Source organism: Raphanus sativus, chromosome 8 (assembly GCF_000801105.2).
Source record: "Raphanus sativus cultivar WK10039 chromosome 8, ASM80110v3, whole genome shotgun sequence".
NCBI lineage: Eukaryota > Viridiplantae > Streptophyta > Magnoliopsida > Brassicales > Brassicaceae > Raphanus > Raphanus sativus.
This window is the reverse complement of record NC_079518.1, coordinates 10689047-10706264: the sequence shown is the minus strand read 5'-3', so window position 1 is coordinate 10706264 and position 17218 is coordinate 10689047. Positions and strand designations below refer to the sequence as shown.

General features: G+C 36.5%; 3 protein-coding genes across 3 annotated transcripts; all 3 read right to left on the bottom strand.

Moving 5' to 3' along the window:
• Positions 1-1212: 1212 nt before the first annotated feature.
• LOC130498971 (uncharacterized) lies at positions 1213-3192 on the bottom strand. The gene has a single exon (XM_056992835.1). It carries the CDS (start codon positions 3190-3192, stop codon positions 1213-1215), a length of 1980 nt encoding a protein of 659 aa, XP_056848815.1.
• A 4453-nt stretch (positions 3193-7645) lies between these two features.
• On the bottom strand, positions 7646-10384 carry LOC130498970 (uncharacterized). The gene has a single exon (XM_056992834.1). It carries the CDS (start codon positions 10382-10384, stop codon positions 7646-7648), a length of 2739 nt encoding a protein of 912 aa, XP_056848814.1.
• Positions 10385-16503: 6119 nt separating this feature from the next.
• Positions 16504-16938, bottom strand: LOC108821282 (uncharacterized). Its single transcript, XM_018594331.2, has one exon. The coding sequence runs from the start codon at positions 16838-16840 to the stop codon at positions 16643-16645; it is 198 nt and encodes a 65-aa protein (XP_018449833.1). The 5' UTR covers positions 16841-16938; the 3' UTR covers positions 16504-16642.
• Positions 16939-17218: the final 280 nt, after the last annotated feature.

Here is a 17218-nt window from a genome sequence, read left to right as displayed (position 1 = left end):
CTGAAGAAGAATTACTATCACTCTCTGATGTAAAAATGTTAGCGAAATAAGCGGAGATTTGTCCCGCTATCTGTTCTTCCTCATAGTAGGCTGTGCCATTGGAGTCTTCGATGATGGACAGTCTATTGCGAGCTCGACGGCCTTTGGCCACAGCATGGAAGTAGCTGGAATTTTTATCTCCTGCAGATAGCCACATAATCCTGCTTCGTTGCCGCCAAAAGTCCTCCTCCGCTTTATATGCCAGCAAGAGCTTAGCATTCAGCATAGAGATGAGGATATCGTTGCCTTGTGGATCTGTCATAGCCGTGTCTAGATGGTGTTGCAGCTTGTTGATTTCCTCTTTGCTGTTATTAAAGCGTTTTCGAGCCCATGTGGATATAGCTCGACGGCATCTTGATAGTCTACTATCCACCGAGTCATCTGGTTCAGAGTTCCAGGCATCTGCAATAAGCTTCTTGACTTCTTCATTGTCTCGTAGTCTGCGATCATATCTGAAGAGACGGTTTCTGCGTTTCTTAGCAGAATCAAAGATTGTCAAAACTGGTCTGTGGTCCGAGGTCCCGAACTTCAGGTAATGGCAGCGACCTGTAGGAAAACGGTCGGACCAAGATGGGTTGACCAGAACTCTGTCCAGTCTGCAGTAGACAAGATGCGTTCTTCGTTTCCCCCTCCAGGATAAGCTGTTCCCCGCATGTTTCAAGTCAAATAAATCACAGCAGCTTAAGAAATTGCGGAAGGCAGCAAATGATCCCTCTGCTCGTTCCGGACCTCCTGATTTTTCACAGTTATCGACTATTTCATTGAAGTCGCCTGCCAATATCCAAGCGTTGCTGCGTGACAGTGATAGAGCAATAAGAGCATCCCAAACAGCTTTCCTGTTAGGGACCTCGGGGTCACCATAAACAAAGGTGGCAAAGAAGGAAGCGCCTTTATGGGAGATAATTGTATCAATGAAATTCTTGGAAGAGGAGAGGATTTGGAGATTAATATCCTGTTTCCAAAACAGGGCAAGGCCCCCACTGTTAGGCCTTTCCGGAGAGACAAGGAAACAATGATCCGAACTTAAAAATTCAAATTCTTTTAGTACAAAAGGGTCCGGATTCTTAGTTTCCATGAGGAATATAATATCTAAAGAAGCTTGCTGATTTAGCTCCTTGATCCTCTGGACTGTTGCGGGATTCCCCACACCGCGACAGTTCCAGCTCAACATAGCTAAGGAAGATCGGGTCTTTGCGGATGAAAATCCATCCGCTGCTTTAAGACCGGTGGGATTATCGCTATAGCTGGTGCTGTGGAGGATGTCGTAGCAGGAGGGCCTTGTGTGATGCGTCTAGGTGGATGTCGGTTTGAGGTTCCTGGAGACGCTTGTACTCGTGCCAGCATTCTTTTCTTCGACCCCATTCCTGCAAAGGTCCTGGGACTAAGTTTAACCGTGCTCCTCGAAGTCGTCGGTTTTGTTGCAGCAGTAGAAGAAGAAGGATTCTGGGGTACAGGTTGTTTCGCTTTTGCAGGTCTCCCCCGCTTCCTGGTTGTGGTCACTTGAGGTGCCATAGGCTCTGGTTCCTGCATAGTGCTCAGCTGTGTATCCGGGAGAATGATCACTGAGGAGTCTGCTGTTCTCAGCGTTCTTGCCGTTAATGCAGATGAAAGGATAATGTTAGCTGCGGTTGCCTCCACTGTTCCATCCAATTCGCTCTGAAGGACTCTCTGTTTTCGAGCTGCCCTTTCAACAGGGTCGGCACAGCTGAGATATTGCGTGGTAGCATCTCTCAATTCCTCCATCACTTCCTCAGTTGTGGGAATCTCCGGAATTGGTGGGAGATCCGCAGACGTACGCTGACCATAAGTGTTTCTCGTAGGGGTCTGCATCAAATGAGCTGCTGTTGCTTCTACCGTCCCATTGAGTTCACTCTGAAGTACACGCTGCTGTCTCGCTGCCCGTTCACTAGGGTCATCGCAATTTATGTATCGGAGGGACGCCTCTCTGAGGTCCTCTAGGATCGTCTCTCGGTTTGAGCCATCATAGAGTGGTGAGAAATCAACAGCATCAAGATTACGTCCTAGTGATGATCGGGTACTTTGTACTGGAATCGCAGGTGATGTTGCTTCCTGGTTAGCTGGAGGTGACTTTACTCGCCAGCGTAGAGTTGTCTGTTGACGGTTTGAGGTTCGTGTTGGGGTCTGTTCTTCTTGATTCTCCAATATGTTAGTCCCACGTCTCGTGTAAGGTGGAGAATTGTAGTGGTGTTCTCTCTGTACCTCAAAGCGGTATCTCTGTTCTTTTTCCTCAAGGTATTGAGCTGCGCTTGAAGCTGGTGCTATTTTGTTTTTCGGTCCCAGCGGTCGCACCATCGTTGAGGAGATCCTGTTCCCAAACGGTCTGCCGTGTCGATCAAGTCTTTGTTGAAAAGGGCGGTTTTCCCTAGCTTCAAACTCCTTTGTGGGCCTGGGGGGTGGAGGACCCTCAGATATATCTTCTTTGTAGCTAGGCTGAGCAATATATGTTGCAGATGGGGGGGGTGGGAGGCGATTTGGTCTCTCTGGACATTGGGACTGCAGATGAGATAGGCGGTGGCAGGACGTGCAATGATTTCCTAGTCTCTCGTATTCTAGCGTTAGAATACTTTCTTCCCCAGATGCGTAAGCCATATCAGTTTCCATTATCAGAGGTTTAAGCCCATCTACTACGAGCCTGAAGCGTGCCGTTGTTTTAGTAACTTCATAGTCCTCTAGACCTCCCAGTTCAAGCCCTATGTCCCTAACCACCTTCTCATGCCAATAATGAAGGGGGAGCCCTCTTATTGTAATCCAAAAGGGGATTTGAGAAGGGAAAGAGGGCGAAATGATTGGCTCCCATCGCTGAACTATGACCATCCAACGCCCAAATTGATAGGGTCTGTTCTTCAGCACTTCGCAGAGGTCAGCTTCCTTAGAGAATCGAAACTGGAAGCAGTCCCTTCCCAAATCTGAGCCAGCAGTAGGTTCCATATTCCATTTGTTCGCGAGGTAGGAGATGACGGAGCTCATACTTTGTTCCTTGGGGTTAGTCAACCGTCCAACTAGAGTAAGAGTGTTCTCCCTTATGAGTTCCGATGGGTCGAAGTCAGGAGCTCGAATTCTGAAGCGCGAAGGCGCTCCGGCGGTACCAGCGATAGCTTTTTCTTTCTCTTGAGCGGAGAAGCGCTTGGCCATTGCAGCTATGTGGAAGACTTTTAGCAGTAGCAGATAGAGAGCTTGTCTTGAGCCTAGACCCAGCTGTAGCGGTTGCAGTCGAGCTTTGAAGAGAGGATGAGTGGAGAGTAGTTGTTCAGTGACTGAAGAGTAGAGCTGAGTGCAGAAACGGTGAGAGCAGAGCAGAGCAGTAAGAGGAGTTCCGTCGACCCTTACAGCTGCTTAAAAGATTTGCGGGTAGCTACCGTCTCCTGCAACCATCAGTGGGAGTTGCAGGCGGTTGGAGGTGGTGTGGTAAGGCCTTTCCGGCCACCGCCGGCGGGAGAAAACCAGTTGAGATCAGAGGCGGTAATGTAGATTTGAAAAATAGACAAAAGAGGAAAAGAAACAGGGTTGGTGAGGAAGTCAGAGGGACAGCGGTTTAGGACACATGAATGAAAGGGGAAATAAACCAGGCCGGGTGAAAACAGTGGGTGACTAAACCGGATTGCCAAGACTACCTAGGGGAGGTCGCCAGAGAGCAAATTTTGGTTACTCGTGTTGTCTTTAGATTTAAGTACACTATCATCCATCTTTTGTTAAAACTTGTGAATTGTGGCATGTTTGCGAGACTGTTCCGCCTGTTCTTAGACATTTTTTCCACTCACTATCTTAGTAAACGCTTCCAAATATAACGTTTAAATATGTTGTATGTCATCAATTTGTTTGGATACTTGGTACATTTAAGCTAGGAAGAACATGGTTTTCAATAATATTGTTATTGATCTAAAACACACTATAAAATTAGGGAAGCGACACTCTGGCTGGAAGCTCAAGCAGAACTCTCACCACAAAGATAACTTGTCAATACAAGGTTTGTAAACACTTTGGAAGATTTTGACAGATTAATAGAGGTAAGAATACGAGAGCCAGCTTATCTCCTTCACATGCTCTCATCTAGGCTATGTAAAGTATGAGAAATTTACGACCGTTCCATATTACGTATTCAATGGATTGTTTTCAGTTGGTGAAGATGGTTCCATAACTAACAGAATGACTAGTTTTTGCAAGCTATTTGAAAGATATTTAGAGTTTGAGGAGCAATTTCAATCGCTCGGAGATCATTCATGTCACCAAACACACGATTTTAAGGCCGGATAATCTGGCACGCAGTACAAAACAACAATCATTTTTGTTAGTCACATGGATGCAGAGTTACCAAGTTAGTTTGCAAAGTTTTAGTTGAGTTTGTATGTTGATGACAAAAAATATTAGTTTATATATACACTTTTTTATGTATACACTTTTGAAAAGTATTATTAGAAACAAACTAAAAGAACTCAACTATAAAGGTATTTATTCCATTTCATTTTAGTTATCATTTCAAAATAAGTCTAGTTATAAAATTTTAATGCAAAATTAAATAATTTTATATGATATATGATTTTTTATATTCTTCAATTTATTTTCTATTGATTGAAATATGTTTAAATGTATATATAATAATGTTTTTATTTAGAAAATATACAAAATTAATTTTTAATCTATTTGCATAAATCTAAAACCACAATTAAGATGAAACAGAAGAAGTATAAATATTTATAATAGTACATTTTCATTAAATAAAACTTTAATTTAAATATTAAACATCTTATAATTTAAAATACCAAACACCTTTTGAAACATCTTACATTTATTTTGAAATAGAAAGATATAAATTGTCATAAAGTATACATCTACCCAAAACCGGATCTATTTGGATTATTGTCTAATAAAATTTTCAACGTTTAAAATTCCTAAAATTATCCCAGAAAGTTTGGTAACTTGTTATAATTGAAAGGAGTAGAGGACCATGTGAAACGCTTTTTGTCTTTACATCGTGAAAGTGTATATTGCCCCATTTTCATCTATGTTCACTATCATTAATTTATTGTCGCAAGCACCCTGCTTCTGAAAATTCAGATACGGCTTCGCGTCTACATCATACTATATTTATCCTTAATTAAATTATAACATCAATTACGTAATACAGTGTTGTATTTATTATCCTAAGCCTAAAAGACTAATTAAAAACTATTTTGTTAGAAATACGTTAATAGTTATCTTTTATTTTTGTCAAACGTTAATAGTTATCTAGCATTGCATCTAATCTATTAAAAGTGAAGCATAAATTGAAATTAATCCTTAATTTACCTTAAATATTACAAGTGTATGCCATTGGTTTAAACTATGTTTAACATTTAAATCAAACCATTTACATTTAATCTAAATGGTTAACCAAAACACGGTTGGTCACTACGTCTATACCACACGATTTAATAACTTTAACAAACTAATCAATTGTATTGTTTGGTCAACTGAATTCCGTCCTTTTAGTTTGATATTTACAATTATTATCATTACGTGAGACAATTCTAATTGGAGCAAACCGAATTATCTCATTGTACTCGGGTTAAACAGTCCTCAAATTTACAAAAAAACTGACATGCTATATTCTTAAGATTATATACTGACATGAAAACTAACATAGAACTCTTGATCGTGTAAATACTTTTTATATTTATACTTACAATCAAATGGCATATTGGTTTGTATAGACTACATAATATATATGTGGAATATGAATCACATTTTCCTGTAAAGTATTTTCAAAATAAACTACATACCGAAACATAGTTTTGCCACTAATTACGAATTTCAAATAGATAAATCTTAACAAAAATAGTTAAAAACGAAATATCTATACTATTAAACTAGAAGCATTTCTAAAAAATCTATTTATACAAGGTTGTTTGGACTTATTCATTAGACTACTAATATTTTGGTCTTACCTTAAATATAGACTAATAATATATTACCATATATTTCTCTAACAATATTTACATTAATGAGTTTACAACTATGCCATTGCTTTTAATTATATGTTTATATCTATTCTATTAATTCTCCTGTATGACCAATTGATAGCAGTTTGATCCAAAAATTATTTTCAAAAAAACCTAACTATTTTGTAACTGTTTATATTAAATGACTAACCACGTTCGTTGTCTATAATATCAGTTATATTTCTTCATCAACAACAAAGTTCAATTCATTGATTTAGGTTTTAGACCTGATCAAAAACGCGTCCATGGTGATGGATTATCTGGCGATTATACATTCTATGGTGGTTTACTGTATTGATTTGTCATAATTGGACAAGAAATCAGAAAATTTAAAGTAACTGACTTTTTGGGTATTGACGAAAAACTGACTTTTTGGATTTTGAAAAGTTTAAATCAGATGTTTTGCAATGGATTACAAGTTTAAGGTATAAAAAACAAGCAAAATGTAAAAAATGATCAGTTAGGAAAATACGGTGGCCATTGAAATGTTACAGAGAAATCTAAAATATTTTTGGGGAAGATGGAAACAATTACAAGAGTGCCACTCAAAAAAAGAAAAGAAACAATACACACTCCATAATTTTATCTGTTGAATAAAAATGTGTAAAATGGGCCAAGCTTCCAGCAGACCACAACAATATATATTAATAAACTTCTTTCTTAACTTAATATATAACTACATTTATCCGAAACTTAAAAATAATATTGTAACAAATTTTAAATGTTTCTGAATATATATATTCTATTCAAACAGAAATATATATTAAACCCCCCGACGAAAATATATTTCTTAAGTTTATTTACCATGAAATAATATAAATTATTTTTTCGTACCAACCAATTATGCAGGTTTTTTGTGGATTAACATATTTAAATAACGTGGATCATCATAAAATTATAATAAATCATCGATAACAAAAATACACTAATCTAAATCAAAACAATTAGTTTTGTTAATAGATCCATAAACCACAAAATTATTTCATATTTTTTTACTATAAAAATTAAAAATCTAGCTTTCTAATTAGAATACAAAACAATTCTAATAACATAGCTAAAAATAAATAAAAAAATATCAAAATTTATATATTGATTCAACTAGTTGTCAAATTCTAGGTTTTGGCGGGTTTTCATGGAGTTTACCGGATTATTAGTTATTGACTTTTCTGAAAACTCAAACCGGAACACCGGGTTACCAGTTCAACCGCGGGTCTGGATCGAGTTTCAAAATACTGGATATAAATCTATAGTTATGTAACATCATAAGTTCAATTCATTTATCAAAATATCTTACTAATAATTTTTTTTTAAAAATGCATACACAAATATAATTATAAAAAACACAAATATAAAATTGAATTTTAAAAAAATAACTAAAAACAAAAAATATACCCGCCCTTTGAAGGACGGGTCAAAATCTAGTTTTGACTTATTAGCCCAGGAATTTATTGGCAAGCATAATGTGGCTTCATGAGATCATGTCTTAATTTCAACAATTATTCTCAGGAATAAACAAGAAATTTCAACTGATAACGACAAGAAAGTTTGTGTCATTGTCAGCCAACATTTGTTTTTTTGAGCAACTGATAATTGATTAAGGCAAACAAAGTTTAGTGTGGGCTAGAACCCAACACCGAAATTCTATTACATAAATAGGTCTTAGCCAGGAGATCAACTGATTCATTAAGAGTCCTAGGGATGAAAGAAGAGTAGAAAGCGATGAAAGATGGAACGATAGTCGATTCAATGTCAGAGAGAACTCCAAAGAGCTCTGCCGATCGTTGATTCGTGGTGATGGCTTGAATAAGCCCCTTACAATCTGATCTGAGCCAGATGATGGTGTAGTTGAGGGAAACCGCGTGGAGGAGAGCTGCTCTTACCGCCAACGATTCCGCCATGAAAGCTGAGGAGACATGCTTCTGGTGTTGATAGCCTCGATTGATTTCATCTCCTGATCTGTTGGTGAAGATCCATGCCAAACCTGCCTCTCTTGTCTCCTTGTTCCAAGCGGCATCTGTGTAGAGGATGATACTATCCTGCGATGCGATCTGGATCGGGATTTGCTGCGGGGGATTACCCATCGGTGGTGACGGTGGAGGTTGCGCCTGTTCCCATTCCTTCAGAAGGGTGATCGCTCTGGAGATTATCTCCTGTGGAGGCGTTGTTTTCCCCTCGAAGGTAAATTGGTTCCTGCTTAACCACAGACTCCAACAGATCCAAGCAAATAGATTAGAGGAGGTACCGATTGGTGGTAGGTTAACTTTCGCAGTCGCCAGTTCTAGGGAGGTCCTGAAATATGAGCAGCCGAGAGGGTCTATTGGGGTGGTCCAGGGGCAGAGGTTCCAGGCTTCCTTTGCTGGTTCGCAGAGGAACAGAATATGCTCTATGGTCTCCTCCTCTCCGCATTTTGTGCATGAGGTATGTCCCAATAGTCCTCTTTTCCTCAGGTTGTCTCCTGTTGGCAAGTTATTTAAAGCACAACGCCACATGAATATCTTGATCTTAGGTAGTAGCTTTGGTGTCCAAATGAATTTTTTCCAGTTCCATTGTTGCTGTTCCAAGAGTGAACTAGTCGATTGGGTTTTTTCCATTTTTGCCACAAAATAACCTGATTTGGCTGAGTAAATCCCTGATTTTTGTTGTGTCCAGATGAAGGTGTCGCTTGTTCCTGTTGTGCTTGGGCGAAGGGAGAGGATGTGCTCTGTTAGCGTTGGGAAGAGTCTCTCAACTAGAGATTTGTTCCACTCCTTTGTTTCTCTAGAGAGGAGATCCGCCACCATCAAGTCTTGGTCCTGAAGCAGGGCAGGTCCCGTGGGGAGGAAGTCATTTGTGGTGTCTATCCATGAATCAGTCCACACTCTTGTCGATTCTCCATCTCCAATGACTTTCCCAAGATGGCCTAGGAGGAGGTCTCTGCCGTGAAGGATTCCGTTCCAGCCATGAAAGGAGTTAGAGGGTTTTGTAGCTTTGAGGAAGGAGGTTTTGTGGCAATACTTCCCTAGCAGTGTTCTAGCAAGGAGGCTGTCGGGTTTGGTGATGATGCGCCATCCTATCTTAGCTAGAAGAGCTAAATTGAAGAGTTGGACGTCTCTAAAGCCCAACCCTCTGAGTTGTTTTGGTAAGGTCAGTTTGTCCCAAGAAGTCCAACATATTTTCCTGTCTCCCTCTTTTGAGTTCCACCAGAAGCTTGTCATTTCTGATTGGATTTTCTTGCATAATCCCACAGGTAGTTCGAAGCATGTCATAGCATAGGAAGGTACTGCCGACATAACTGATTGGATCATAGTAGCCTTTCCAGCCGTGGAGAGGAAGCGGGTAGACCAGCTTATAGTCTTCTGGTGGATCTTGTCCACAATGGAAGAGAAGAGATCTCTTTTCTTCCTACCGAAATGTTCTGGTAAGCCAAGGTATTTACCCACTCTTCCCTCTTTTTCTATTCCCAAATGCTCTTTAACTCTTGTTCTGATTTCTTGTGATGTTTTGGCCGAGAAAGAAATCGAAGATTTTGCTGTGTTGATCATCTGTCCCGACGCTCTTTCATACTCGTGGAGGATATTGAGCAAAGACACACAACATTGAGGGTCCGTTTTGGTGAAGAACATCGTGTCATCAGCAAATAGTAAGTGGTTTATGCGCGGACTATTGCGAGCAACTCTGAGGCCTGCTAACGTCCCTTTTTCTTGCTCTCGTTTGCAGAGACCCGAGAGGACCTCTCCACAGAGGATGAAGATGTACGGGGAGAGGGGGTCTCCTTGCCTAATCCCCCGTTGTGGCATCACGTTCCCCAGCGCCTCATTGTTGATCAGAAAAGAGTAGGACACCGTCGTGATACACTCCATCTTCCAGTGTAGGAAATCAAGGTGAAATCCCATTCTCCCTAGAACTTCTCTTATAAAAGTCCACTCCAAGCGGTCATACGCTTTACTAATGTCAGTTTTTACTGCCATCGAACAGTGTATGGTGGCTCCCAAGTTCTTCAGATAGTGGAGCATCTCGTGGGTGATAAGCACATTATCAGATATAGCTCGTCCAGGTACGAACGCAGACTGATTTTCAGATATAACCTCTTGTAGCACTGGTTTCAATCTGATAGAGAGAATCTTGGAAATAACCTTATAGTAAACATTACAGAGTGCAATTGGCCTGTAGTCCATCACTGCCTTGGGTCCTGTAATTTTCGAAATAAGCCTGATGTGAGTGGTGTTTATTGATGTTGGCAGGTTCCCTGAAGTAAAGAACTCTTGTATCTCCATTGTTACAGCAGGTCCGGTGATGTCCCAATTTGATTGGAAGAAGCTTGCTGAGAAGCCGTCGGGGCCAGGAGCTTTATCGGGATGGATGGAGAACATGGCGTCTTTGATCTCCTGTGTGGTAGGTGCCGAGATGAGTTTTTGGTTTGTAGCTTCTGAGATGCAAGGGGTTATCGCTTGTCGCACGAGATCAGCAGCATGAGGGTTTGTAGACGTGAATATAGAGGAGAACTACTCTGAAATAGCCTCTGCAATTTGCGCTTCTTCAAAAACCGGCACTCCTGCGGCGTTTTCGATGACTGTGATACGGTTGCGGGCTCTTCTCCCCTTTGTGGAAGCATGGAAGTATGAGGTGTTCCTATCTCCTAGTGCAAGCCATGTCTGACGGTTGTGTTGCTTCCAGTAAGCCTCTTCTGCTCTATAAGCTTGGAGAAGATCTTTGTTTAGGGAGGAGATGAGGCTATCATCAGCAGTCGGGGTGCTCAACGCTTTATCCAGTTTATCTCTGAGTTCTGCGATCTGCTTTTGGCTGTTTACGTAGTGCTTTCTGCTCCAGGCAGAAATGGCTTTACGGCAGTTATCCAGTTTCTCTGAAATCGGTAGGTGCCTTGAATCTTTCCATACTTCATCGATCAAGTTTTTAACTTCTGTATTATCTTTCAGGCGACGATCATATCTGAAGAGTCTCTTGGATTTCTTTCTTCTTGTGTCAAAAACAGATAATAGGGGTCGGTGATCGGAGCCTTCGAAAACCAGATAATGCGATCTTGCATTTGGGAACTTTGAAGACCATTCACTATTCGCCATAGCCCTGTCTAGCCTGCAGTGAACTAGGTGGGTGTGGCGGGTTCCTCTCCAAGACAAGAAATTGCCAGCGTGACGGATGTCGAAGAGATCACAGCTTGACAGGAAGGAGCGAAAATTCGAGAAGGAGCTTTCAAGTCTTTCCTTTCCTCCCGACTTCTCAGGATTGTCTGTGATTTCATTGAAATCACCAGTCAATAACCAAGCGCTTCCTTGTCTCACAATGGAGATGTCTGCGTGGGATCTCTGGAGCGCCGTATACAAAGGTACTATGGAAAGTAGCATTCTTGTAGGAAATTAAAGTATCGATGTGATTCCGGCTAGATGAGAGAACTTGTATCTTTAGGTCGCTTCTCCATAGTAGTGCCAATCCTCCAGCTCCATGTCCTTGAGGGGGAACTAGAAAATGAGATTCGAAGTTAGTTCCTCTGTCTGTTTTAGGACGTACTCATCGTCGTTCATTGTCAGCCAACTAATTCATTAATGTGTGATGTTTGTGATCAGACCCGTCCCTTGCATAAGGCTTATGAAGCATATACTTTAGGCCACAACTTATTAGATTAGTTTTAAAGGCACATTTTTTATAAGATATTTTAATGCAGTGGTTTTTTGTTCGCTAATACTTGTAAAATTTGAGAATTCAACATCTATTATGGTGAACTTTAAAACAAGATACGTATCATTTCTGCTAGATGTCATATAATATACTATTTATTTAACAACATGATTCTTTCGTTGACAAAAAATGAAATATTTCTTTTAAAATAGTTTCTGTTCTTAATAATTTAATATATAATATATGTTTTATGTATTTTATTATACTGTTTAATTTCTGTTCTTGATAATTTGTTTCCGTTCTTATCTTATTTTATAATACTGTTTAAATTTTTATAGCTTCTTATGAGTTTTATCTTTAAAAGTTATTGTAATGTTAAATAATATATATAACTTTAATACAATTCAATTATATGAATAATATAATCATTTGAAAGTAAAAATATGAGGCTACATTATGTTAATGTGCTTTAAGCCACCAAATTAACAGGGACGGCACTGTTTGTGATGTGCTGCTTGCAATTGTATAGGGCTGGGTGTTAGGATATCCATTGAGGTTTCAGTTCAGTCCATTCGGGTTTTGGGTTTTCGGGGTCAAAGATTTTAGCCCCATTCGGATATTTCTAAATTTCGGTTCGGGTTCGGTTCGGATCTTTGCGGGTTCGGTTCGGGTTCGGATAACCCATTTAAAATGTTTTTAAATTTTCAAAATTCATTATATACTTTAAATTTTCAAAATCTATAAGAAAGATAATATATTACATATAAATTTTCATAACATATATGTCAAAATACCTTAATTTAACATATAAATTAGTTTTCTTTGAATATTTGGATAAAAAATCAATAGATATTTAACTATTTTGGTATTTTCAGTATACTTTAGCTATTTTAAACATTCACTTTTGACTATTTGCATATATTTTCCGAGTATTTTGGAAAACTTAAAGGTATCTTATATATTTTTAATATTTTTAATATACATTATATATAAAAACAATGTATATATTTAACTATATAAATTTATTTCGGATACATTCGGGTACCCAAAATATTTCGGTTCGGATCGGGTTCGGTTTTGGTTCTTTAAATACCGAAATTTTGAACCCGTTCGGATATTTAATCAATTTCGGTTTGGGTTCGGTGCTACTTTTTCGGATCGGGTTCGGTTCGGTTTTTCGGATTTGGATTTTTTGCCCAGCCCTACAATTGTATGCGTCTTAAAATGTTATGTTGGTAGTATATACAAGTATGTATTGCACATATGTGCGTTGCCATGCATGATACATTAATGGTGACTTTCTGTATGACAAGTTTTAAAATTATGTCTTATCTTATGTACTTCGTGTAGAAATTAACTTGGTCTACGCAGTTGGTTATTAATCACAAACCAATCGCACACGTCTTATTTTTTGAATAATAGTATGAAAAATTGGTTACCGACAAACGGATCTGATCCGATAGAAGTATTTTTTTTTTTTGGTAAACCCGATAGAAAATAGTTAAAGTGGAGTCGACCATTAACCAATTTTATCTATTTTATTATTACTAGTAATATATAAAATATATATTTAAAAAGTTCTAACAAACCTGTTTAAAAGGATTTTAACAAGATCACAATTTCCAAAAATTATGTTTTAATATTTTCACTAGTTTTGAAATATTATTATACATTAATATATTCATCTATTGTTTATAAAATGAAAAATAAAAATTATATCATATTTTTATCTATTATATAATCTTACTCGATCATATTTAAACAATATTATATTGAACTAAATATGATAAAAATATATTAAATTGATAAATTTATATATTTTATTTTCATAAATATAAAATATTTATGTTCAAAAATAAAAGTATAATACGTTGATAAAAAAGATATATTCAAAAATAAAGTATATATATATATATTATCTACAACTATATATTATCTATTTATTTTAAAATTTGCCAAAATATATTAACTAAAAATGATTACATAGAAAATATAATAGTATATAGCTAACCTTTACTTTAAGTGCTATTTACAAAATATGCTTTTTGAAAATTTTGAAATTTTAGTAATTCATTTAAGATACTAATATGATATAAACTTTAACTACAAATTTAATGTTTATTTTAAATTATAACAAAATATTTTGAGAAAATAATTAAAATCTCATAAAAAATTCAGCTTTTTAAATAAAATAATTCATTAGTTTAGTAACAAAAAAAATCAAGAGACATAACTTTTAAAAATCAAAAGTTACAAATGAACATACGGATCAAATCTAGTATCTCATTTAAATTCTTATGCTATAAACTAACATATAAAAGATATAATTGTGAAAAACAGAGTATTTTGACTTAATAATATTTTTTCATTAAACTTCACAAACGTAATACATCCTCATCTTATAATCATCTTAGGACCAATCTAGAATAACGACAGCTACTAGTGACAGCTAAAGAAGAAAGCTTGAAAGGTTCACTCTCCTTCAACAACGGATAACAGGGTATCAAACTTGTTATGCAGCTCTATGGTCTTTGTCTTACTTGCAGATACATTCAGAGTAAGAGATGACCGTTGATGACTTGATTCCACGGGTTTAGCTGGGGCTTGGCCTTTAACACAAGACTGTTGGGCCACAACATCATTCATGCTTGCTCAAACTTGAGGTGGGAAAATCACCAACTTAAATTTTCCACGGTAAGTCAACAAACTGTCTCTTAGCCAACAGTTTAATGAGGATATATGCGATCTGAAGATCCGAGGGGATATGACGAGTTTCAATTAGGCCAAGCGCTACTTGTTCTCTGATGTAGTGACAATCCGTGTCAAAACTGACAGCCCACCGAAAAATGTAGTTCCATAGATGGGCATGTTCACCAGCAGTCATATCGATAATTTTTTTTACGAAAACAAACAAATTTAAATTATTATTTGAACCAATTTAAATCCGTTAATAAAAACCTAATCTGATTTCGTTTTTAAACTAACTACTTAAACTAACTCCAAACTTAATATAATTTCATCCTAAACTAACCACCTAAAATAAACAAAAAAAAAGCGTACCTAAAGAGAAGGAAGAGAGATACTAGAGAGAGACAAGAGAGCAACTGAGTGCGAGCGACGTGGTTCGGATATATAGGGAATCTGAATTTGTCATAATGTCAAAGTAAAATCACGACGATTTAGGGACGACCCACGTTTTTAAAATTATGATGATTTAGGAACGGTCCACGTTTTTAAAGATTACAACGATTTAAGGACGACCCACATTTTTAAAGGTTACAACGAGGTAAGGTCGATTTTCCAAGAAACTGAAAGGAGTGCAGGATCACCAGAACAGTTCTTATCAAATCCGCGTAGCTTTTCCCTGGATTCTCAAGCTTGATCAAGATATTGTCCTTCGTGACAACAGAGATCTGGATAAGCTCAAGAAGCTGAAAAAATTATGCGGAGTTGATAAGAACTGTTTTGGTGACCGTGCATTTTCTTCAGTTTCTTGTGCATTTTTAGAATGAGAAGGAGTTCGACTATATATAAGGAATTTGAATTCGTTGTAATTTTGAAGTAAAATTACGACTAGCTAGGGACAATACACGTTTATGATTTACGAAAAATTATGGTTGATATTCGATTACAACGAATTAGGGATCACCCACGTTTATTAATTACGATGTTTTTGGGACGACCCGTATTTACTACATGATAAAATTACTACAACTTAATAACGATTTATTATTTGGTGAACATGTAGGTTCACCAAATAATAGGAACTAGGTAGTAACCCGCGCCAATGCGCGGAGTGAAATAATTGATTATATTATTTATTTTAAATTGTAATAAGAGATATGTCGTATATTTTTTTTCAAGGGATGAGCATTCAAATATATGTTCGGATTTAGTTGATATATTTGGATTTCAGTTTTTTATGTTTAGAGTTAGAAATTTAAATATGATTCGGATATTTACAAATTTCTGTTTGAATGTGGTTTGGATTTGGTTCGAAGCATTGCATGTTCAGTTCAGGTTCGAGTTTGGATACTTTTTATAGTTAAGTAATTTTTTAAAAAAAATTCAAATATACTTAATCCTCAAAATCCAAAAATAAAAGTAATATAAAATATAAAAATTTAAATAATATAAGACTAAATACTTTAATTTACAAAAATAGTTTAATTTAAATATCTAAATGGAGAAAATAATATATTTTCAGTATTTGAACATATTTTATTATTTTAGGTATTTTTATATTAATTAATATCTAATATATATAATTTAAAAGAACTAATATATTTAAGTATTTAATTGTGTTTTAGATATTTTAGTGAAATGTTTAGTGACTTATAATAATTTGTACTTCTATGCAATAAACAGTTTTTCACCAAGGTGAAAATGATATATTTCTGATAGTGTCTATAATTTTTTTTTATGATAAAATATAAGAAATAATATATTTATTTTAAAAATGTTCAGATTCCAGTGAGATATTTTGTGTTTGAAATAACTAAGAGAAATACCCCTTAATAATTCAATTACGCTAACCGTTGTTATTTATTACGGAAAATACATTGAAGTCGATTTTCTTATAAGATATCTTGTTCTCAACTAAATATGAAAGATTCTTAATTCAAACCCAGAATCCCAAGGCATCTATAATCAAAACCTTGATGGAATAACTTGCCGCGAGGTACTTAAATATCACTATGCATAAACATGGAATATTTAAACAATTAGGTTGATTGATCCTGCTGCACGTCTTGTTCTGTTAAACTATTTTTCAAAAAATTTGAGCATTTGTTTATCATGTTATTCTGGAAATTGTTTGTTACAGATAATCCAAATAAATGGTGATTAGGAAGAAAAATACTCGACAGAAAATTGCAAATCTTATTGAAAAAGTAATTTACAGATTTACGAAATCAACAAAATTACAAATACAGTTCTAGGAAAAGTAAGAGAAAGAAGCAAAATGATTTCATAAAAGAATAAAACAAACAAAAAAATCAAGGGAGAAATCCAAAGAGATATGGAGCATGATAAGAAGGGGAGATGCCCTGGCGGAGGAGAGGGAGAGGAGGGAGAGGAGTACGATGGTTGAGGTGTTGCCGCCAGACAATCTGGACGGCTTCAGCCACTACTGCGACGAACTCCATTCCCATCTTCGTAAGCTCTATACACAGCTCTATCCTTTTTATTATCATGATTTTTCCTTCTTGTTTTTTTATAGATATTTTTTTTTCTTCTAATTTCTCCCTTAGTCTTGTTTCTATTTATATCAACAAAAACTTTAGATTCATCCCTATTCCAAATATCCAAAAGCATTTATAATTATCGTTTCTTTGATAGAGACATAAACACAAGAAATTAAATAAAAACCATTTTTGAACAAAAATAAATAAAACGCGTTACCTGTGTGAATCAAGAAAAAAACACAGAAATAGTATTTTTTCTCTTTTATATTTGCTTCAATTCAAAGTTGTCTTGACTTTTGAGAACTCATCATTAATTGCTAACCGAGAGGAACAAAAAGGATAACAGATGGTTCTGAACTTCTGATTGGCGTTTTATTCTAGAAATGA

Bases quoted from the DNA above. Each gene is read 5' to 3' on its own strand.
- LOC108821282 (XM_018594331.2), bottom strand. From the start codon at position 16,840: ATGATAATAAAAAGGATAGAGCTGTGTATAGAGCTTACGAAGATGGGA.
- LOC130498970 (XM_056992834.1), bottom strand. From the start codon at position 10,384: ATGTTCTCCATCCATCCCGATAAAGCTCCTGGCCCCGACGGCTTCTCA.
- LOC130498971 (XM_056992835.1), bottom strand. From the start codon at position 3,192: ATGGCCAAGCGCTTCTCCGCTCAAGAGAAAGAAAAAGCTATCGCTGGT.